General features: G+C 46.3%; 1 protein-coding gene across 7 annotated transcripts; it reads left to right on the forward strand.

The window, feature by feature from the left end:
- The first annotated feature begins 11,139 nt into the window (after positions 1 to 11,139).
- On the forward strand, positions 11,140 to 23,121 carry LOC140688948 (tectonic-like complex member MKS1). 7 transcript variants are annotated; one of them, XM_072948900.1, is made up of 18 exons: positions 11,140 to 11,289; positions 11,688 to 11,797; positions 13,059 to 13,129; positions 13,591 to 13,746; positions 15,188 to 15,285; positions 15,470 to 15,598; positions 15,858 to 15,962; positions 16,396 to 16,504; positions 17,045 to 17,101; positions 18,177 to 18,219; positions 18,473 to 18,538; positions 20,025 to 20,095; positions 20,441 to 20,510; positions 20,609 to 20,716; positions 21,408 to 21,541; positions 22,062 to 22,144; positions 22,230 to 22,327; positions 22,423 to 23,121. In XM_072948900.1, the coding sequence occupies exons 1-18, from the start codon at positions 11,210 to 11,212 to the stop codon at positions 22,512 to 22,514; spliced, it is 1,680 nt and encodes a 559-aa protein (XP_072805001.1). In that variant the 5' UTR covers positions 11,140 to 11,209; the 3' UTR covers positions 22,515 to 23,121. The 7 variants fall into 7 exon arrangements, with proteins under 7 accessions (XP_072805001.1, XP_072805004.1, XP_072805002.1 ...); XM_072948901.1 differs by having other exon boundaries at positions 11,188 to 11,359; XM_072948904.1 differs by lacking the exon at positions 15,188 to 15,285 and having other exon boundaries at positions 11,190 to 11,289.
- Positions 23,122 to 23,680: the final 559 nt, after the last annotated feature.

The raw sequence follows: 23,680 nt of genomic DNA on the forward strand, positions 1-23,680 counted from the left end.
ATAATGTTATATACCATCAAGTTCATTAAATCCATACAGGAAGGAAACAGGAAGGTTCAATGAAAATGAAATTTCATAAAAGTGTATTTTACAGACTGACAACACATTAGCCTTTTTATGAAATTATACTTTGGGGTGAAGATACTCTGGAGGACTATCAGAAACTCATCATCCAAAAACCAACCCCCTGAATTTACCTTCCAAAAAGTGATATTCCTTTGCTCTGGCTGATGGAATGGAGTTAGAAGCTGCTTCTCTTGTGGTGAATCCAGGCAAATGAGCTGGGCACCTCGAAAGAAGGCAGCTGTCCAGGAAAGGTAGTGAGAGACTTCAGGCTCTTCTTGTTTTCTTTGAAAGACATTTCTGCTTCTCAGCCAAGTTTTTCTTTGTCTGATCCTTCCCTGAACTTTGAAGCACGTGTCTCAAGGCTCTCACCTCTGGGTTTCGAGACTTATGATTTAATGAAGGTGTGATTTTAGATGGATTTTGACCTAGTTGGTTCTGAATGATTTCAAAATGAAACTTCCTTCTGGAAGAGCATATAGGATAACGCTGTCTTCCTGTGTGCAATATATAGTGAGCTACTGGAGTCAAGGTAAGAGCAAAATGCAGATCTGACTGTCCCTGGGTCTTGATCGTGTTATGAGATGATATGATGTCTTAGGTTCGATCTTTTTGGAATGGGCAGGGGTGGGGCAGTGTCAGATCCAGATGAGGGTGGTCCTTCCTTTGTTCTGGGCATGAGGCATACCTGGAGGCAGTCACAGTGGATGTGTAACTGTCCTGTGGCTAATCTGTATTTTCAGAGCTTTGCTGACATGTAATGATGTGTTCCTGGACTTACTCAATCTAGTTAACTCTGTTTAGCATAGTTAGATGTCTCCCCATTAGAAAATGGCAAATTGGCCCATAAGAAATGGAGATTGGAAGACAGGAAGTCCAGTAGAAGGCTAAGAAGGCCAACAGCTTCTCATGTATGGGGGCAGAGATTCCAAGAGATTTTAGTAACAGCAGCAGAAGTGGCAGGAAATACCCAGTGAAGATCACGGGCACATGGTAGTGTGCGCACACACACACATTTTCCAGGAATTCGGTTTATAGATGAGGCTGACCTTGGACATGGTTGGTTCTCCTCTTCTACTTTAAGAGGTAGAATTCTGCGTGCTGTACATACACTGCATGCTGATTAAAGGGACATCCATGGTCAGTGACAAAGTGATCTCTCTGTATGAGGTGACTTAAGTTCTTACACTGGCCTTCTCGCCATCTCCACCATTTTGGATGATACCTTCCTTGGAAACCCAGCTGGTCCCTTCCTCAGCTGTCTGTTTTCACCCATCTTCTGCTGGCTTGGCTGTCAATCACAGCTGGACAGCTTATTTTTTTCTTTCCTGGCTAAAATGCATTTCCTCTTGTTGGTTCTCAGAACACCAAACTAATGGACTTCTTGTCCCCCAATGGTTACCCTCTCTGAGACTCACCCACTTTTCACCCCAGGAAAGGGAGGAACCCAGGTGCTCTGGTGTAAGCCATCCTGGCCTTAGGAGAGGCGTGGAGATGGCAAAGGTTCTCTGAATGGTGACCCTGGCAGCCAGAGGCCCTTGGAAAGGATGGGAACACTGCCAGGAAGCCCCTTTCAGAGTGAAGAGGGATTTATGGAAGAGAAAAATGTCTGGGATGGTTTGTGTATCTCCCTCAGCAGACAGAAAGAGGCCCCACTGTCTTCTCTAACTATTTTTTAGTGGGAGGATTCATTAGATGCTTGGTGGCTTCTGAAATTGCCGTAACACAAGGGTTCTGAGTGGCAAACTCAGTATCAATGAGTTTCTCCAATTAGCCACAGAATGTTGGACCCAACTCTAGTAGAGTTGGCAGAGGGGGTTCCCAAGAACTTCTCTGCTGGAGTGGGCAGAATGCTGTTCCTTCCTTTTCTCCATTAATCAAAAATCCTCTTTTTGGTCAAGGCCATTCTCCTATTTCCCATTGGTATTCTGTCTCCCTGTCCTTTCATTTCTCCCTCATAGGTATTCATTGAGCACCTGATATTATGTGCTTCTGGTCTTTTTCCTCTCCTTATTCCCAATCTTCCTCCTTCTCAATTAACATACAGATGATGAGGTTGGAAACCAGCGAGTTATCCCAAGTGCTTCTACTCTTCTTTTTTTCTCTTCCTCTTCCATCCTCCCATCTCCCATCTCAGTCACCAATTCCTGTCCATTTGTCCTTCATAAATCTTTTGCATCTGTCATCTTCTAGCCTTCCCTACATTCTGGTTCTGCTCTGACTCACCACAGTTTTGCTTCAAGACCACATCCTTCTCAGTGGCCTCCCTGCCACCAATCCTCTCCACCCCTTCCTTTGCTCCAGGGCTCTCTGCTACCCACAGGACAAAATCTCAAGCTTTAGCCATGGTTCTATCTTGCCTACCCCTCTATCTCTCCCAGTCCATCACACATCACTCCTCTGCCCAAGCTCTTCGTTCCACCCAAACTAACCCATTAACATTTTTCCCCAACATGCCCCGCACATTCCTGCTCTGCCTCTTTTTCTTTGTCATCCTCCATTCCTGGCTTGCTCTCTCCCTTCTTGTCCGAGCCCAATATCTAGCTCAAGCCCTATCTTCTTCATGAAGCCTCCCCTATCTGCCGAGCCCCAGGGAGCATCGTATATTGCTTCTCTTTCTCTCTCCTTTGCTTTTCCTATTTATTATCTCTTTATGCCTCTTTCCTGTTGCCCAGATTAGCTCCTAAACTCCTCAAGAGCTCTAAATTATACTGGGCAATCAGTAATATTTATTTTGATGATAAAGATGATGACATTGGTGCAAACGTGACCTTGGCTTAACTTCATCATTCAAGCCTAAGTTCTTGACCGTCAGCTCTAAAACTTGTTTCTGGAAACCATTTCTGACTTGACTGAAATACTGTGGCTGTTCAAAGTGTAGCTAGAGGGTATAGTTTCTGAATTTTTCTCTTCTCTCTTTCATCTTCCCCAAGGTACAGCCCCACTGTCCATCCTGAGCTGTACAAAAACAGACAGGCCAGGACATGGTGAGGAGCATCTGGATCTTGGTCCTTTCACAGTTGGGTGAAAACAGCAGCTCAAGTCTGTTTTCCAGCCTGAAGGGGGAACTTCAACGCCTGTTTCCCAGATGGCGGAAGAAGCTTTCGGAAGCAACAGAACCCACGCACCCTAGTCTTGTGAGGTTCCATCCTTAGGTCTGTTTGCCAGAAGCAGGCTGGAGTTCTGCATGGACGTCGCTGAGAAGACACCCTGCTCCACTGCTGGCTAGCCCAGCACGAGTAGGTGGTGCCCACTGGGTGCCAGGGAGCACCCTCTGGGACTTACCCTAAATGGCAGATCTCACTGCTTCTTCCCGGGGCTCCACCCAGATGATCTGGGGCGGGGGTGCAGCTCTGGGAGACCGTGATGGAGGCTGGACGGGGTGAGGTGCTGTAACAGAAGCCCTTCTGCTCTCCTGGGAGCCCGGGGAGGGCAAAGCGGTTATTTGCCTCTCACTCTTCTCACAGCACTAAGAAGGGGGCAGAGGCCAGGGGAGGGGAGAGAAAGAGGCTTTACTGTCCTGCTTTCTTGTTCTTCCCTTTGGAAATACAGGGCTTTCAAGACTCTATAGAATGTCCCTCTACTCTGCAAACAATAGGGCATGGGTAACGCTTTTTAACTATGGCTTCTGATAGGCCTTTAACAAAAGAGGAGTATGACCAGGTACTCCAGGAGGAAACAGATTCTGCAGCTTCTTCGATAGCTCATACCTTTTAAAATAAAATTTTTATTTAAGAACAGTTTTAGATTTACAGTATTATTGCAAAAGGAGTACAGAGAGTTCCCATATACCCAGTCTCAGTTTCCACTGTTGTTAACCTTCTACATCACCGTGGTACATTCGTCACAATTAATGAACCGATATTGTTACGTTATTATCAGCTCAGATTCGACATCTCACATTTTAACTTAGGAAAGTCACACTTCTGTGTGCTCCTCCAGAACTCATCTGTGTCTGTTTTACGATGTAAAAATTTAAATTTACTTAACATCAAGCTAAAATGGACACCCCCAGGGACCATGAGCCGTGCTTAGCCTGTGCTCTGGGTTCTCTGAGCTACTCCGGCTATCCCGGGGAGGCGTCCAGCCAGCTTAGGTAGCATGTGCTGTGGAGAGTGAGCCTGGAGTGAGGTCAGAAGATCTATCTCCCTGGGTCCCGACAACTCTGCTCAGTAGATGTGTGACCCCAGGCAGTCACTCCGTCTCTGAACCTCGCCTTCCTCCTCTGGCCATTGGGAACAATAGTGCCAGCCTGTATCACGAGGCGCTGTGACAGCCAACTGCCACCATGGATGCAGACACGGAAAGCATGATTCATGGGTAAGCGATGAATATGGAGATGAGTTCTTAGTCATGAATTTCCCCCCTGAATCCCAGCCCAGTGCCTGGGGCACTGCTACTCCTGATAATTTAATTCAGTCCAGGACAATTCAAATAATTCTGCATTGAGCAATCGTTTGGGTGCCCCGAAGACACAAAGATAAATCGAGCCTGGTTCTTCCTCTTAATAAGCTCACTGATCAGTGGGGCAGAAAAATATAGAAAAAGGTAATTGTTCACTTATTGAGCAAGTGTCTATCATGTACGTGCCAGGCACTGATGTTCTGAGATGTCTTGGGACTCAAGATAGATCTGACTTCTGCCTCTGTGGAGCTTAGAGTTGACAATAATTTTTTTAAATAACATTTTTAATTGTATGACTGCAAAGTGTGAGAGTGTAACCTGTCTTTGATTCAGCCTTCCTGGAACTTATAAAATCTACAAAAATAAAATAGAAGCCTACAGTCTCAGATTAGGGATCTGCGAATTTTTGGCTCATCGCTGCATCTGGAGCAAGAGATCATGGCTCCAACAAGTGTAGCTCTGATCATTCCCCTTTGTGGGATATTTTCAGTGTTCACATAACCCTGGATTTCCTTTGCTATTTTTGTCTTTTAAAATTCTCCAAGAAATCTAATGTAGAAGTTCCTCTTCTTAATACAATTAAGCTGTATCACCATGGGCTGATGGGCTAAAAGAAGTTGCTGACAATCCTACACCCTGAAATTTCCCCATCCTCCTAATGCAACAGCATGCGTTGTACATGAACCCTCTTTCAGGACACATCAGTTTAACTCCTTGCTATACAGAGTGTGGTCCATGGATCAGCAGTGTTCGCATCACCTGGGAGCCTGTCAGAAGTACAGACTCAGTTCCCTCCCTAGACCTACTGATCGGAATCCTCATTTGAACAAGATCCCCAGGCGATTTTTTGCATATTAAACTTCAAGAGGCAGACAAGCCAATTATTTCACAACCACCTAAAGAGGATTGCTAACTTTCTAAGCCAGGATCAAGCCCTATCTCTCCAGGTCGGCCCATTCCATCAAGTTTCAGATCTGTTCATTACAGCATTCCTACTTACTGGCACCAAATTCTGCAACACTTAGCATGCATTTGCTGGGTCCAAGTTACCAAAAACTCAACTCAAATTGGCTTAGCTAATAGGGAAATGTTCAAGGTGGATGCGGGATACAATAATGGGTGGTCATTATCCTATGTTTCCATATTTTTGTTGTCATTTTTGTTATTTTTCTTTTTTAAAAAATTGTGGTAAAATACACAAAACATAAAATTTACCATCTTAACAATTTTAAGTTCAGTATTAAGTATATTCACATTGTTGTGCAGTCAATCTCTGTTCCACATTTTTGATCATCTGAAATATAAAAATGGTAGTATCTACAAATCCCAAATTCCCAATTTATCCCTCCCCACCTCCTTTCCCCCTCTGATAACCATAAGTTTGTCTTTGAATATAGACTTTTAAAAGATCATCGCTACTTTGGGAAAAGTCAATGGATTTTAATGAGATTAAACTTGAAATAACCTTAGAGTTGGCAGAAAGTTCTGCCATTTATTAGAATGTATTGAAGAGATTAATTTCTTTATATTTCCAGGAGAACACCAAGAGGAGAAACATGGAAGGTAAATGTTTAAGTCCCTGTGTTTCCAAAAATTGAAACCTCTTCTTAAAGGGGGAGAGGCCATAGGAACCAATGTTCTCAGAGTTCTGCCATTTAGAACACTCCTGTTGCTCCAAGTCTTGACATGCCACTGAAGACCTGCGCTAACTTGTTGGGACGCACTGTAGAGAAAATGGAGCTGCCCACGATAAAGCAATTAATTGTCAAAAGCTGAGCATGTTTCTTAAGAAAAGGCATTTGAGATCTGGCTAGGACTTACAAATGAACTGTTTCAGAGGCTGAGTTTCTGGGTCCTGCTGACCTATTTTATTCTCCTCTGATTCGGGTAATGTCCATGTGGTAATAATACCTGCGCAGTCCCACCTGTTCTGCCTGTTGACACACTGCCTGGAAGGGGCTGGGGAAAGGTGAGGATGCGCACTCTCTTGGTGCCCTGAATAAGCTGGCCCGTAAGTAACACTCCCACACCAGAGTTTTCTGGGATTAACCTCTCCAAAGCATACTTGTAGCAGATATTGTTAGTGCCCTGCCCAGGTTCCCTTGACCAGATGCTGAGCATAACAGCTCATCCCGGACTGCCCTTGGCTGATGGAAGCTATCTAGCCCAACAGTATGAGTTCCCATGAGGTTCCATTCCATTTCTTCCAGGAAATCAATCATTTCTCCAAGGAGCCCTGATTCCTTCTGATGGAGAATGATATTTAGAAACCAAGTCTGGGTACTGGGAATGCTCATTTCTGCTGGAGAGTAACTGCTTCTGGACTCTGTCAGTGGGCAGAGCTAGGTACCGTGTGGATGGGTAGTACTCATACATACTTGAAATTCGTATTTCATGTCTGACTCTGTCTTTATACATATCTTTTAAAATACCCAGGGGTTTTATTGCTAACTCTGATTAGGCACCACAGGGTTCATTCTTACCTTTACCTCCTTTCCTTGCTTGTAATTTCTTTCTCAGACAGTCAGAAACATGGCTCTTGTTATGTCCAGTAGTTTATTATTTGTTCAACCCTAGTATACATAGAAAATGGTTTCAGAATTGAAACTCATACCCCTTTGAGAAAGAAATTTGTCAACTTGAGTAGGGCGTTTGTGGACAGTTTTTTGTCTTTAGCCTTCAGTTTCCATTAAAACACTGCTTTCCAGAGTTATTTCGGTTGGCTCCTTTCTTTCTCACTCCCTTCAGTGTGGTTATGTAAGTATTTTGTAACACAGTTACAGTTGGATTCCGTTTCATAGCCTGCATTCCAATTTGAGTCCTTCTCATAACTTGGTTAATAGTTTAAATGTTACATACAGTGACATCCACTCACTGTGACCCACAATTCTGTAGATTTTTAATAAATGCCTAGTTCCATACAGGATAGCTCCCTTACCTCCTAAATTCTCTTATTCTGCCTCTTTATAGTCAAACCCTATTCCCAGATCCAACCCCAAGTGACCACTGATCTGTGTTCCATCTTTATAGTTTTCCTTTTTTCTAGAACATCATATAAAAGAAACCACATGGTATGTAGCCTTCTGTGTCCAGCTGCTTTCTTCCGCTTAGCATAATGATTTTTGAGATTCATCCTAGTGGTTTTCTGTAGCAGTATTTACCTCGTTTTTATTGTGGAGTAGTATCCCATTGTATAGATATTATACAATTGTCGATATCATACAATTTGTTTAAATATTTACATGTTGGTGGACGTTTGCACTCCTTCCCATCTTTACTAGTATGAATAAATTGCTATGCATATTTATGTCTGGGTCTTTGTATGGACATGTGTTGTTACTGCTCTTGAGTAAACAATTAAGAGTGGGAGTGCTAGATCTTAAGGTAGGTAAATGTTTCACTTTATAAGAAATGTCCATTTTTCCAAAGCAGCTGTACTATTTTGTACTCTGACCAGCAATTTCACGAGTCTGAGTTGCTTCACATCTTCACCAGCATCTGGTATTGTCTACCTATTAAATTTTAGCATTCTAATAGGTATAATAGGTGTGTAGTGGTATCTTATTATGGTTTTAATATGCATTTCATTGATAACTAATGATGTTGAACATCTTTTCACAGACTTATTGCCAATCATGTACCTTTGGTGAAGTGCCTGTTCAAATCTTTTGACCATTTAAAAGTAAGATTGTTTGTTTGATGATTACCAAGTTGTAAAGGTACTTTTTTTTTTTCCTGGATATAAGTCCTTTATCAGATATACGTTTTGTAAAGTTTTTTTCCAGTCTGTTTCTTGTCGTTTTCTTAACAAGTGTTCTCTAAGAATAAAAGTTTTTCATTTTGATGAAGAGTAATTTATTAATTTTTTCTTTGATATTTTGTATATTTTGAGTCCTATCTAAAAAAATATTTACCTAACTCAGAGCAAATATTTTCTCTTGTATTTTTGTCTGGTAGTTTTGTAGCTGTATTTCTTACTTTTAGCTCTATGATCCATTTTGCTTTAACTTACTAAATTGTGTAAGGTAAAGAATTAAATTTTTTTGTTTTTGTATTTTACAAATGGATATAAAGTTCTACCATATTTGTTGAGAATATTATCCTTTCTCCATTGAATTATTTTTAGAATTCTGTCAAAGATCGATTGTATATATTTTGGACTCTCTGTCTCATTGATCTATATGTCTATTTTTATGCCAATAGAACAATTTAGTGATTATTATATTTTTGTATTGTCTAGAAATTAAATATAAGTCCTCAACTTTGTTTTTCTTTGTCACTTTTTTTTTTGGCTATCTAAGTCTTTTCCATTTCCATGTAAACTTTAGAATCAGCTTGTCAATTCCACAAAAAAACCTGGTGGATCCCTCATACCATACACAAAAATAAACTCAAAATGGCTTAAAGACTTAAACATAAGACAAGACACTATAAACTTCCTAGAAGAAAACACAGGCAAAATATTTTCTGACATAAATCTCAGCAATGTTCTTCTAGGGCAGTCTACCCAGGCAATAGAAATAAAAGCAAAAATAAACAAATGGACTTAATTAAACATAAGCTTTTGCACAGCAAAGGAAATCATAAGCAAAACAAAAAGACAACCTACAGAATGGGAGAAAATATGTGCAAATGACATGACTGACAAGGGCCTAATTTCCAGAATATACAAACAACTCATATAACTCAATAACAAAAAAACAAACAACCCAGTTCAAAAATGGGCAGAAGACCTAAACAAGCAATTCTCGAGTGAAGACATACAAACGGACAACAGACACATGAAAAAATGCTCAATATCACTAATTATCAAAGAAATGCAAATCAAAACTACAATGAGATATCACCTCACACCAGTCAGAATGGCCATCATTCAAAAGTCCACAAACAATAAATGTTGGAGAGGCTGTGGAGAAAAGGGAACCCTTTAAACTGTTGGTAGGAATGTAGTTTGGTGCAACTATTATGGAAAACAGTATGGAGATTCCTCCAAAAACTAAAAATAGATTTACCATATGACCCAGCAATCCCACTCCTGGGCATATATCCAGAAAGAAGTCTAATTTGAAAAGATACGTGCACCCCAGTGTTCATAGTAGCACTGAATACAATAGCCAAGATATGGAAATAAACTAAATGTCCATTAACAGATGACTGGATAAAGAAGTCATGGTATATTTATACGATGGAATTCTACTCAGCCATAAAAAAGAATAAAATAATGTCACTTGCCGCAACATGGATGGACCTGGAGATTGTCATTCTAAGTGAAGTAAGCCAGAAAGAGAAAGAAAAATACCATATGATACCACTCTATGTGGAATCTAAAAAGAAAAGAAAAAAAGAAGACACAAATGAACTTATCTACAAAACAGAAACAGACTCACAGACATAATAAATAAACTTATGGTTAGCAAGGGGGAAAGGGGGTGAGAAGAGATAAATTGGGAGTTTGAGATTTACAAATACTAACTACTATATATAAAATAGATAAACAAGTTTCTTCTGTATAGCATAGGAAACTATATTCAGTATCTTGCAGTAACCTATAATGAAAATGAATACATGTATGTATATGTATGACTGAAATATTATGCTGTACATCAGAAATTGATACATTGTAAACTGACTATAAAAAAAGATAAAATCTTAAAAAAAAAAACCAAACCCAAACCAAACCAAACCAAAAGAACACAATACTTACTTAAAGGGTTTCTAGGAGGACTGGGGACAATGGAAACAGAGTGCCCAGGCTGTAGAAGATCTTAAATAAATAGGGTTATTGTTATGGTGAGTCCTTGGTGTTAAACAACAGTAGCATTGTTGCTTAGGGCTCCCAACGCCATATAATCAAACTGACATTATATTCTTGAGTTCAGGGGACAATTGCTTACTCTGTTGGAGGAGCAGTAAATGTCAAAGGCTGATAACTGTTGACATCCCCAAGGTGCCAGAGAGCCAGACTCGAGGTTACAGTGTGTCCTGCCTTTGACAGGCCAATGAAGCACGTCTTCGGAATGGCATTTTGTTGGCTATTCCTGAGGTGGCTTAGGTGGCCATCTAAGGTGGCTTAAAAATCCGGAAATAACACACGCAGGGGAAAAACCAGTGCAATAATAACACATTTTCCTCCCTTACTGTTAGCTTCCTTGTTTTTTCTTTCTCTGATTCAGTGAATGCCAACACAAGGATTATTAAATCTCCTGACATTTTCGTTTTCTTCCAAGAATGTATCTTCATGTCTGAGTAATTGTCATCACCTCCCCTGGTGAGGGGGGAAGAATGGGTACATTCTGTGAGTCACGTCCACTGATTTACAGGCCAAAGTTTCCCAGCATTCAGCGGAAGGCCGAGTCGTGTGGCAGAAAAACTAGTAGCTGAGAACTCAGGACACTTGGGTTTGGTCTCCATCACCATTTCTGTCTGAATCTCTGTAAAAGGGGCCGATGGTTCTGCTTTAGTTTCCTCGTTTGTAAAGTGCATCAAGCCTGGCCTTGGGTATAAGCGAGCTTCGTTCGCACACATTCTAAGCGGTGACCCCAAAAAGACCCCGGCTTGAGCGCATAACGGGGCTCCGCCCGGGTTGCGCCCGCGCTGGGCAGGCGGCTGCGGCGGCGCGTGGGGAACCGCGAGTTGCGCGCGCAGCGCCTCCGCCGCCTCCCGAACCCAGCGCCCCCGTTGCCAGGGGGACTGGGGCGACGCGCTTTCCGGCCCCGGCGCGGCGCGGCGCGGCGCAGCTGTCATGGCGGAGGCCGCCTGGAGCACAGACACCGGAGAGGCCGTGTATCGCTCCCGGGACCCCGTGCGCAACCTCCGCGTCCGGTAGTCGCGTTGCCTCAGAGCTCCGTGCTTTTATGCTCTCAGATTGTTGGAACCTGAACTACAGTTCTCGGTTGTTCAGGGCCCCTACTTCCGTTTGCAATCCTGACCTCTGCCTGGTCTCCCCGCGTCTCCCTCACCACCCGGAACCCTCTTCAACTCACATCTTCCAGACCCACCCTTTCAGGACCTTTCCTTTCCCACATTCCTCGGAGCCCTGTGTCCCCAGTGTACTTTCTCATCCTTACTCTTCTCCTTAGGACCCCGTGCCCCACTCACCTCCCTCTCTGTTGCCTTAGCCCTCCCCTCTACTGTGTTTTGTTTCCCCCGTTTTTGCTCTGTGTTTATCTCCTGGTTGTGTGTCTTGTAACGGGTATTTTGGGCTTCTCTTTCCCTGGCAGAGTCCACCTGCAAAGAATCACATCAAGCAACTACCTCCATTACCAGCCTGCTGCCCAGCCCGGAAAGGACCTCATAGACTTGGCCACTTTTAGGCCTCCCCCAACCGCCAGTGGGTGTATGGTGGTGATGTGGCCCCTTGGGGATCTGGGGAAGGGCCTAGGGTGAGGTTACCTCTTAAGACAAAGTAGACCCAGGTCTGTAGTCTGAGGAAAGGCATAAAGAGGTTGAGTTTCTTGTCCAAGGTCACATGGCTGGTAAGTGTTGAAGCCAGGATTTGATCCCAGGCAGTTTAAACTACATTATGTTGCATAAAAATTGAATAAGCGTAATTCCTGCCATCAAGATACTGATCTGAATTGTGGTCAAATGTAGTGAAATAGCAAATACCATACTTTAGATATGTTATAAATTTGCCTGTCAACCTAAATACCATTTGTGGCATTTTTTTTTCTAAGAAAGAATGCTCCAGGCTTGAAATATACTTACAAACCCTTTTCAAAACAATTTACAAATGGGGGTCTGCTTGGGAAATGTATATATGAACATCATTTTTACTCTTGCAGTTTTCCTTATCTGGGAAGCCAGAAAAGTGAGCAAGAGAGGACATTGTGTTTGTGTTAGGTCACTGCTCTCTCTGCTTTTGTTGTCTGTTCAAAAATATTTCTGAGCAAGAGTGTGAGCTGGTGGGTTGTGAAGCATGTATCTTTGAAAAAGGCATACCCAGCCAGGAGTATATGTATTAGATTTGGTTCTTTAAAAAAAATCTGTTCTTTGCAGGGAGGGTAGAGCCCATGCTTAGCATGTGTGAGATCCTGGGTTTGAATCCCAGTACCTCCATTAAAAAAAAAAAAAAAGAAAATGGGCGAAGGATATGAATGTACAATCTGAAAAGAATAAATACTAACTGCAGACAAGATTTAAAATAAAAGTTATTCGACTTTCCTTTTCTTTACTAATGCTTAGTCTCTTAAGGTTACAGTGTTTGATTCTAGATATATGGTTTCAGGAATAGTAAAGATAAAAACACCACAGTTTTTTTTCTAGCAAATATTGACAGTTGGGATTGAGGAAGAGCCATTCAGCCTATTTCTAAATTTCAGTGCCTCACACTGAGTTAGAATAAATAATTCCTGGAAGGCATGACTTCCATTTATCCAGATTAGTGATTAAGACTTCTTAGGTCCTAATCTTGGCTTCTACACATATCCACAGCATCTCTAGAGTGAGTCTAGGGTGAGTGCTTAATAAACCAGTGAGTTCCAACAGGTTTTGTGGCAAATGTAAGAGCAGGGACTTTGGTTATAACCAACTACAGAGCAAGAAGTGGTGCTGGTTTGGCTCAAACAATTGACTCTCTGTTGTCTTTGGAGGTGGACACCGCCCAGATGAAGATGAAGAGGAGGAGGCTGTGATTGGGTGGCAAGAGAAGCTCTTTAGCCAGGTGAGCCAGTGCCACTTGTCTGCTCAGTCTACCTCCACCTGGTCCACCTCCCACCTGGCTGGTAGCTGGGAAAGATTCTTGATCCATAGCGCCAAACTGATTTCCAGAAGGTTGTAGCAGTTTTATACTTCCCACTGCTGTATTCACGGGGTCAGTGTAACATCATGCCTGCCACTACCCAGTTTTGTGATCCTGGCTAAGGCACTTTCCACCTCTGGGCCACAGAAAGAATTACTGTTTTGCTGTGTCAATTCTGTAACAGTAGAGTTGAATTAGACTATCACTCTGGTTCCTTTTAGCTCTAATCTCCTTTGGATCCCCTGTCCTCCATTAGTTTAGACAAATGAGAGTTGGTTGTGAAAACGTGTTGGATTGCATCATCTCTATAGAGCTGATTTGACCAGTTACAGGAAAAAAATTTGACCTATTCTTAGTAGATCTCTGTTTCCTTGTGACCTCAGTTTGAAGTAGATCTGTATCAAAATGAAGCAGCCTGCCAGAGTCCTTTGGATCATCAGTACCGTCAAGAGATTCTGAAGCTGGAGGATTCGGATGGCAGGAAGAACCGACGAATCTTTACTTACACTGACTCTGACAGATTCACCAACTTGGAGGAGGTAGTGTTCTTTTCCCAAGTCCCATAGCTCCCTTCACCTTTGCCTTCCCTAGCTTTCTGGCCCCACTGTCTGTTAAGACAGAAGCCTGTTCAGGGGAGATGGAGAGCCTGTCTAGGAGCCACGGTGTGCCGCTGGCAGCCAGGCCAGAGTAGGTGGGCACAGTCCGCAGGTGCTGTGGCTGCAGCTCCCTGCTCCACCTGCTGGAGGGACTGGGGGAGCCAGCAGTGTCTCTATTTTTATTTTATTTTATTTTTAATTTTTCACCACAATTCAGCAGCTGCTTCTCAAAACCCACAAGACCGAAACAGACAAAGATTGTGTTTGTACAAAGCACAGTTGGGCCAAGAAACTCATCTCAGAAAGGGACTTTTCCCCTCTGTTTAAGGCAAGTTTGAGACTCTGAGTCACGAGAGACCATTTGGCAGGGAGATGGTGGCAGGTCTCCTGCCAAACTCAGCCTTTTGTGTATGGCTGCCTGCCAGAGGTACATGGCATCGTGGTGAGATGCGCTTGCAGTGGGGACTTCCCTGTCAAGCCACTTGCCCAAAAGGGTCCTGGAGATCATTTAAAGTGTCCATAGAAATGTGGCAGTATCTCTAATGCTAGACTTGCAAACTGTAAATTGGGAGAAACAGCCACTGGGCTTTTCCTCCATGCATCGTGAGATCAGACAGGTGGGTGGAGTCTAGAACCATATAGATCAAATTCAACATGGATTCAGCCAAAACTGAGTATATATGAGTTTTAAGAGGAATTCAGTACAACACAGGGAATGGCTTATGTCCTCATTTTGCCTGTGACAACATGCCCTCGGGGACTTCAGTTTTACCTTTTCTTCAGTCACTGCATGATGTATTCTTTTTAGTGAGATTTCAAACTCCTTGAGGGAGAGTAGAGCATGTATTTTCTGATTTTTGTCTGTGACCTTGTAGATTTCTGCAAGGAGCAGGTGTTAGGTGAACGTTTTTGAAAGGTTGATGCTTTTATTAGGAAAGCTGTGGGTTGGTAGATACAAAGTTTGGGTTGTCTGTTTTGGTAAAGAAAATTACAGTGAAGTGTTCATTACCCATGTGCGGATTCTCTACAGAACACTTGTATTACATGTGGCATCTTCCAGCTACCTAGTGAATGTCAACGTCTAGCAGGCAGACTCACCCAACTTTTTGGTGGTATGTGCTTAGAGACTGCAGGCTCATTTTAATATTAGCACAAATAAATTCATTTCTGAAGGGTAGGATGCTGCTGAAATCTTAGGGCAAACCAAGGCTTGGTTGGACTCTCCTTTGGGTTGTCCCCTCCATTAACATGTGTAACTGTGAGGTGGCTGTGCCTCTTAGGGTCAGGTCTCGGGTGAGGTTTCAGAAGGAGGACTTCCCTCCAGGTGCTTGGTCCCATGTGGCCCTGACCAGATGACTTACACAGGGCTGCCCTGTTTTCCCAGCACTGTCAGAAAATGACCACCACAGCCAGTGAGATGCCATCCTTCCTGGTCGAGCGAATGGCAAATGTCAGGCGGCGCCGGCAAGACAGGCGAGGGATGTGAGGACCAGTGTGGATGGCGGCTGGGGGGCCTTTGTGGTCCTTCCAGGCCAGTGTTCTGTCTGCCTGCTGACTCAAGTGTCCCATTCTGCGGAGGCCCCCACCCTGGTGTGCTCCCCTATGTTCCTCCTTCAGGCTCTTCTTGGGGGGCCAGGGGAGTGACCCTTCCTGTGGTGTCTCCCAGGGAGGGTGGCATCCTTAAGTCACGAATCGTCACCTGGGAGCCCTCAGAAGAGTTTGTGAGGAACAATCATGTCATCAACACCCCTCTTCAGACGATGTACATTATGGCAGACCTGGGGCCCTATGGAAAGTGAGTGCAGCCCCTCGTGGCCTGGCTCAGACCCTCATCCTTCCTCCTTTCCCTACCCGCCACCCCCCGTTGTAGTCATCCCAGGTATGTGGGAGGGAGGGACTGTTTTCTTCTTTTTTCTCTTTGGAAGAAAGTATTTTGCCATGACAGTTCTCACTACAGCCTCTGTCCTCTCTGACGTGGGCTGCATACCTCTTCCTCTTTCCCTGGAGGTGGGACCAGTGACCTTGAACCCTGGTGTGGATTCCCTGGTTTCTAGGCTTGGCTATAAGAAGTATGAACACGTCCTCTGTACTCTGAAGGTGGACAGCAATGGTGTGATCACAGTAAAACCTGACTTCACTGGCCTCAAAGGACCCTACAGGTGAGGAGAGGAGGAAGGGGACAGTGGACACTGGCACTCCTTTCCTTGTCTTCCCTTCTTGCCCCTGGTTGAGGAGAGTCTCAGAAAGCCCTTCGTCTGTTCTAACTCTTAAATTCCCGGCCGGGGGTTCATATTCTCTTCCAGGCCATAGACCCTTAGGACACTGGGCATCCTGTTCTCAGAAAATGTGCAGCTACACTGATTTGAAAGTGATGACTTCAGCAGTGTAGTTCAGTGAAAATAATTCTCTGCGCTGCTGCACGCAGGGACTGACCCAGACGGGGCGCAATGGGCTTGGCCAGGGCTTTTCCTCCGGGCTGACCTCTTCTGTCTTAGAGTAACAGAACCGCAACTCGGCTCATCCCCGGGCTGGGTCTGCGGGGCCCCATCTCCTGTCATCAGAGTTAGCCCTTTTGTGGCTTCGACTTTACAGAATTGAGACAGAGGGGGAGAAGCCGGAGCTGTGGAAGTATACGATTGACAACGTGTCGTCCCTCGCACAGCCTGAGGAGGAGGAGCGGGAGCAGCGTGTGTTCAAGGACGTAAGAGCTGGTTCGTCCCAAGTACCAGAGAGCGGGGAGTGAGGCCACGTCCAAGGCTGAGGTCTGCAGCTGCGAGGTCTCGCTCTTAACGGCCCCTCCTGACTTAGGAATCGCCGCTGACATCTCACATACATGCTTTTGATCCTGTTGTAAGATCATCATAATAATGACCATTTACTTGAGCATTTACCATGCTCCACGCAAGGCCCTTCACATGCTTTAGTTTATTTAGACTGTACCACAGCCCTCTGCGGTGAATACTTTTATTGTTACCATTTTATAAATGAGGAAATGGAGACTGAGAAGCAGCTAAGCGTTCTGCCCAAGGTCACGTAAGCGCGAGAGCCAGGCTGGTCCCAGACCCGCGGACTCCACACCCTCCGGGCCTCACTGAGACGAAGCTGGCAGCGGCTGGGATGCTCAGGCCTCCGGCTCTTGGTGGCAGTTCCCACTCCTGCTGCTTGTCTCCCTCCCATTTGGAACTGAACCCCGGTCTGGCTGGGGTCACCTCTCAAGTTCTGGTTTGGTTTGTCTCCTCAGCTGTATGGCCGCCACAAGGAGTACCTCAGCAGCCTCGTGGGCACCGACTTTGAGACGGTGAGGAGCCCGGCGTCCTGTAGCCCCAGCCCCGCCGGCGGGTGTGTTCAGCTGGAGTGTTCTGACCATCCCTGAGTGTCGTCTTCTCCTCAAGGCCCCCAAGACATACTCCTCAGTGTAAAAAGGAAGTGAAAATTAGCATGTGGAGTATAATCCTTGTTACGTTTTAACAACATTGCATGTTGATCTAGAACTGTTAACCTGTAGAAGAAGGTCCCAAAGGGGACACACACTATGGGCGACTTTCTCTGGGGAGTGGGCGGGTTGGAAGATGGCAGATGGCTGTTGTGTGGTGAGAGGGTTAAATTAGGAATGTTTACTTTTTATTCTCTAAACTTAGATACTTTTGAGTTCTTATCAGTGGCAGTGTATTTATTTATTACTTTATAATTAATTTTATAAATATAGGAAGGAAAAATGTCTTCCTTACTCTTCATGTCGCCATTCTTCCTAAGTGCCCCGGAGAGATGGGCTGTCATTTTTGTTTGTCAAATAGTTTGGCTCTTAAAAAACAAAACAGAATAGTGTGAGTTAGTTATTCTGTGGTCCTACTCTGTGTCTTACTGCAAGAGTTCCATTTCTAGATCTGGAAACAAGGATGAAATTACCCAGTGGTCTCCCTCTCTCTCTCTAACAGATGAACTTTCATTATTTTTTACATTGCATTAACATCAGATGTGCGGTGTTAAAAAGCTGGATAAGATAGATACACAAGTGATGAGAAAAGGAAACTGCCTAGTTCCTGGACCGCAGCCCTTTACGGGGAGCAGGGCTCTCTAGTTCTCACTATACGGCAAAAGGCAGCTGTGGATGCTTCTCTTGGCTCTTCTCGAAAATATTCATACTTTGTTGCCCTCCCCACCATTTAAATTAGGTCCTTTCCCCACTGTGTTACATGTTTTAGAAATGGAGGGAACAGATCTGTGGAGAAGTGGCTGGTAGGGCGGAGGTGTGACAGTCATACACGTGGGTCTGACGTCCAGCATCAGGTCTCCCGGGGGTTTGCCCGCGGGCTGGAGGAGGGGTGCCGGCGCCCTTAGACCTCCTGACCTGTTCCCACTTCTCTCTGCCTCAGACTGTCCCCGGTGCTCTGCGGCTTTTTGTAAATGGAGAGGTAGGTAAGTGTCTTACCAGACGGAGATCCCTTGATGCTCGGCCGGGGCGGGATGGAGCTGTGGAGTGAGCCGCCCCGCCCCAGTGGACGCCTTGGGTTGTCCGCAGCACTTGGGAGGCTCAGGTGTGAGTCCTTCCTGGAGACAGAGTTCCTGGCTCTCAAGGAACTTATTTTTCCAAGTGTGTGGGCCCTTCAGGACTGGGTCGGGTGCTAAGGGTGATAGGAAAATAAGCTGAAACCGTTTCCTGTTTTCTTAGTTTCAGCCCAAGGCTATGAGTATGACAATCTCTACGTGCACTTCTTTGTGGAACTGCCAACTACTAGTAAGTAATGTTCCTAAGTCTCTCTTTTTGTACGCATTCTGACAGTTTTCCAGAGGCATTCAGTCAGGCTCCCTTCCCCACTCCTCCACTAAAATTGTCGCTGTTCTTTTCAGGGTCATAGATCACTTCCAAGATATGAATCCTGTGGTGACGTCTGCTTTCACCCTGCTTGTCTCTCAGAAGCATTTGCCACAGCCCACTTTCCTCGCTGGAACCCTCCTCTTGGCTTCTGGCTCCATGCTCCTCCTTTCATTGGTGGCTCAGAGGCCTCCTTGGCTGTTTCCTCATCTTCTGTTGATCTAGAATTATAGCGTATCCAAGGCCGGGCCTGGCCTTCTATTACTCTCTCTCTCTACAGTCTTTCTAGGTCTTTCTAGATGGCTTCATCCATCCCATGGCTTCAATACTGCTTGTATGTCTCAGACACCTGGATTCTCTGTAGCCTTAGCCTCTCCCCTGAACTCTAGACTCCTGTACAATTACTTCTTTGTCATTTCTGCTTAACATGACCAAGAGAACTCTTAATTCCTCCTCTTGCCTCAAACCCGCCCTCATTGTCTTCCCCCACTTAGCAGAATGGCGTTGTCATCTGCGTAGTAGCTGATGCCAGAAACCTAGGAAGCATCCTTGATTCCTCACTTTCTCTGGCTGCCTGCATCCGGTCACTCTACCTCCAGTTCCTGTCAGTTCTGTCTCCAGATGTCCTGAATCATCTGTCTTCTCGAGCATCCTGGACCAAGCCACCAAGCATCTCTTGCTTAGGGCAAAGCATTTAGTTTCTAACTTACCCTCTTGCTTCCTGTCTTGCTCCCGAGAGGAACAGTTCATTTGCCGCATATATCATTGCCACATTGAGCCTTTAAAAATGCAAACCAGTTGTCTCTCTTGAACTTAAAACCCCAACAGCTTCCCTTCTCACTTAAAGCAAAATCCAAACTCCATTCCCTGAAGGAGCTGGCCCCTGCCTCTCTCTCCCTTACAACATTCTGGTCATGCTTTCTTTCTATTCTTGAATGCCCATCTGTGGCCTTTTCAGAACAATTTCCTTTGTCTGAAACCTTTTGTGTCATATCTTTGCATGACTGGTTCTGCTTGAGTTTAGGTCTCAGCGTAAGTGTCCTCTCTGAGTGGTGTTCCCTCCCTACGTGGTCTAAATGAGCATCCAAGTCACTCAGTCACTCCTTCACCCTGTTTTATTTTTAGTTTAGCATTTATTACCACCTAATAGTCTCTTATTGGTTGGTTTGTTGTCTGCACCACCTCTCCTCCACCCCCAACTAGAACGTTAGCATCATGAGAGATAGGAAGCTTTTCTTTCTGGTCACCAAGATGTCCCTGGTGACTGATCATAGCACATAGCAGACACGCAGTACGTGCTAAATGGAGGATTTGTTGCGTGAATGAATGGATAATGGAACTTTGTCTTTTTCTCAACTCCTTGCTCTCCTCCCAGGTAAACTTACTACGTGTGGTCTTTTGCTTTCAGATTGGTCGAGCCCAGCGTTCCAGCAGCTCTCAGGAATCACACAGACCTGTGCCACCAAGTCCCTGGGAATGGTATGGCAATGGGAGGGGGTGCCTGGGAGGAGCAGGACTCCTGGGATGGCATCTGACGAGCATCAGGCTGACAGCCTGGGGAAGGTTCCACTGTTGGGTCTGGCCCTTCGCTGTGGGCTCTGCAGGGCTGCCTCATCCAGGGTCCTCTCTACCTTTTTGAAAATGGTCACAGCTTGGATTTGGGTGTCCTTTCACTTCTCAGCCTCTTACTTCCTACCTGGGGTGATAGTTTATCTTTTCCCCTTGTGGGGGTGACCTTGTCATTGGCCACAGGGGAAACAAGTTCCCAGTGAGGGCCTGTCCACCCCATGACACTGAGAATAAAATAATACTCCTGTCTTTTAGGATAAGGTGGCTTACTTCTCCTACCCATTCACATTTGAGGCCTCCTTCCTCCACGAGGATGAATCTGCTGGTGAGTGGCCTGGCAGGTCCCTGGCCGTGGGTCTCCGCAGGCCAGGCCATCTCCCGGGGAGGCCTCCTGTGACCTGGCTGCTGCTCCTACTCATGCAGGTGCCCTCCCGGAGTGGCCTGTGCTCTACTGTGAGGTCCACTCACTCGACTTCTGGCAGAGGTATCGCGTGGAAGGCTACGGGGCTGTGGTGCTGCCTGCCACCCCAGGTGACCTCTTGTCCCTGCCCTCCATGTGGCCTATGTGCTCTCGCTCCCAGAAACAAGACTAGCACTTCAGAAGATTTGGCCGCTTCTCGTGAGAAGTAGGGATGATTGGGAATTGGAAGCACTTAACTTGCACAATTCCTTGCTCCTTTGGGGGAGATTCCCCTTCTCCATTAGAGACAGCCGGGTGAAGGGACAGCTACCTGAGAAGTTGAGCAGCTCTGGGCTCCGCTCCCAGCAACTCTTGATTTGACTCCTGGCCTTGAGGGGGGCACTGCATGGGAAGTGGGCTACTGGTGGGTGTGTATTGAGTAGATCGGAAGCCTTTCTGAAGTAACAGCCCTGCCTTCTGTTGTGCGCCAGGCATTGTGCTAAGTGCTTCTCGTTTCATTCTCCCCACCACTTGGTGAGGCGTCGGTGTTGCTATTATTTCCATTTTGCTAGATGAGGAGACGGGTTCAGAGAGGTCGAGAAACTTGTCCTGGTGCACAGGTAATAGCTGGCAGAGCAGAAACTGGAATTCTGATTGATTTCCAAATGGGGACCCTAAACCACCATGATGACCTTCACCAGAGGCCAGGTCGTCACCAGGCCAGATGTTTTACTGGTGGCGAGGCCCGTGTCATTGCTGGGGAGTCAGCAAGGGGCCACGTGTCCGTCCCCGCCGCGGCCCCATTCTCCTCTTCCCGCACAGGCGCACACACCCTGAGAGTCTCCACGTGGAGGCCCCTGGAGCTCGGCACCGTGGCTGAGCTGAGGAGGTTTTTCATTGGCGGCTCTCTGGAGCTGGAGGACCTTTCCTACGTGCGGATACCAGGAACCTTCAAGGTGACTTTTGTCTCTGGGGAGACTTCATGCTGGGAACTTATGTCCCTGTTTCTTCTGGAAAATGTGGAACCGGGGTTAAGGCCTCTTGCCCATTGCTTCATTATTGCTTAGTCCCTTCCTTCCTGTGTCTTCAGCTGGAAGTCTTGACCGTATCTTAAACTAGGTACAGACATCCACACGCTGTCCTAGGAGAGCTGTGGAAAACAGTGCACTTAGAGATCTCCCCTGGTCCCTGTCAGAATAGCCAGTGCCTCCTTCCAGCCCATCCTTGAGGCTTCCAGAATCAGAGGGTTGGCAGGCAGCTTACAAGACTGCTGGTACTCAACGGAGGTTGGAATGTGCCCTGATTTACAGTTGGGAGCCCAATGTTAGCCTTGAGGTGATGGAGTCTGGGTGTTGGAATGAAGTTTCCCTAACAGAACTGTTCTCCCCAAGAATGGGAATAAGAATGGGAGTGAGGCCAGCATGGTGCCTGGGGTCTAGAAGCCAACAGAAACCTGACGCTAACTGGATGCCGCAGGGGGAGTGTCTGAGCCGCTTTGGACTCCGCACGGAGACCACGGGCAGTGTCACCTTCCGCCTACACTGTCTGCAGCAGTCCAGGTGAGTGGCCCTGGCCCTCTGCCTTGGGGCTCTTCATCCCAAGGGCTGGAGAGCAGCCGTGGCCATGTGGCGGGCTCCCCTGCAGGGCCTTCATGGAGTCAAGTTCCCTGCGGAAGAGGATGCGGAGTGTGTTGGACCGTCTGGAGGGTTTCAGCCAGCAGAGTTCCATTCACAATGTGCTGGGTAGGCTCCCCCTCCCCCAGCCAGCCACCCAGCATCCACATGGGCCCATTTCCCACCACCATGGCATCTGACTCCTGTGTCTGCTTCCCTCACAGAGGCCTTCCGTCGAGCCCGGCGCCGCATGCAGGAGGCCCGAGAGAGCCTTCCCCAGGACCTAGTGAGCCCCTCGGGAGCCATGGTCCGCTAGCTCGCTGCAGCCCTGGCCTTCCACATAGAACAACAAGACGACTGGTAGCCAAGGCCATGCCCTCCCGCCTCTTCATCTTTCTGATTAGAGATCACAATGCCCTGCTGAAAGCTGGCATCACTGAGAGAATCCCAGGCCGGCCCCCCCTGCCTCGTCTCCAGCTGCCTCATCTTCAAAGCTGAAGACCCTGTGGCCCTCATGTGGTCCCCTTCTCCATATGTCAGACACTGCAAGTGGGCATCACAAGGCAGGCTTTTTGGTTTGAGGGCAGTTTGGGGGTGGGCCCAGAGTTAATTCTGTCCTCGCCTCAGCCTCCTCCCGGCCTGTCTCACAGCCTCAGTGGCAGAGCTGCAGTGCCTTCCGCTCCACACCTGCTTTATGAACGGAGGCTCGAGAAGGAAGGCAGGCGAGAGAGATCTCACAGTCCCGGCCTGAGTCCAGCTCCTCTTCCCAGGGTAGCCTCCCCTACTACCGGGAGCTAGCTACATTTGCGATAGAACTTATTTCTGGAGTAAATGAAGGCTGAAGGCAGTGCCCAGTCCTTTCTGCTAGCTGGCTGGTATCTTTTATTGTGTTTTTTTACATAAAGACTTTTTATACTGACTGATATTCTGTCCCCTGATTTTCTGTTCAGGTCGCTGGCGTGGCTGAGGTATTCTCCTCCTTAATGCCGAGGCCCCCATGCCGCTGCCTTTCCCAGGCCCTGCCTTTTTGTATTCCAGAGTGTTTCTTTTGATTCTCTAAACTCAGCCCCCAGGAGAGGCTCAGAGGCTAGTGCCAACTGTGTCTTGGCAGCACTCCTTTTAAACATCTGGAGCAAAGCATGGGACTGAGGTCATGCCCTCCCCAGCCCAACGCAGAAACCAGCTTCTGCCCTCAGCGATGCTTTATTGGTAGAAGCAGAGTGTGCTGCCCACCTGCAGGCTCCAGGGAAAGACCGTGGGTGGAGTGGCTAGAGGCTGGGACTCTGTGGCCCCCGTCATAGGCAGGGGTCAGGGACAGGCTGGGAAATAGAAGAAAGTGGCTGGAAACCTTCCAGATGACTCTTCTTGCCAGGTCCTGAAGGCCCCTTGTTTGGTTCGCAAGGCCCTGCACCTGGAGCCGATGTGCAACCTAATAGGTAAGAGGCTCCATTAGGAGGAGGGTTCAGTGCTGCTGGGAGCCCG

The sequence above is a fragment of the Vicugna pacos genome, chromosome 24 (genome assembly GCF_048564905.1).
Source record: "Vicugna pacos chromosome 24, VicPac4, whole genome shotgun sequence".
Classification (NCBI taxonomy): domain Eukaryota; kingdom Metazoa; phylum Chordata; class Mammalia; order Artiodactyla; family Camelidae; genus Vicugna; species Vicugna pacos.

Coding starts and splice junctions, on each gene's coding strand:
- LOC140688948 (XM_072948900.1), top strand. CDS start 11,210: ATGGCGGAGGCCGCCTGGAGCACAGACACCGGAGAGGCCGTGTATCGC. Junction 15,286..15,469: donor CGGCAAGACAGGCGAGGGAT/GTGAGGACCAGT, acceptor GGTGTCTCCCAG/GGAGGGTGGCATCCTTAAGT. Junction 20,717..21,407: donor GGTGCTGCCTGCCACCCCAG/GTGACCTCTTGT, acceptor CTTCCCGCACAG/GCGCACACACCCTGAGAGTC.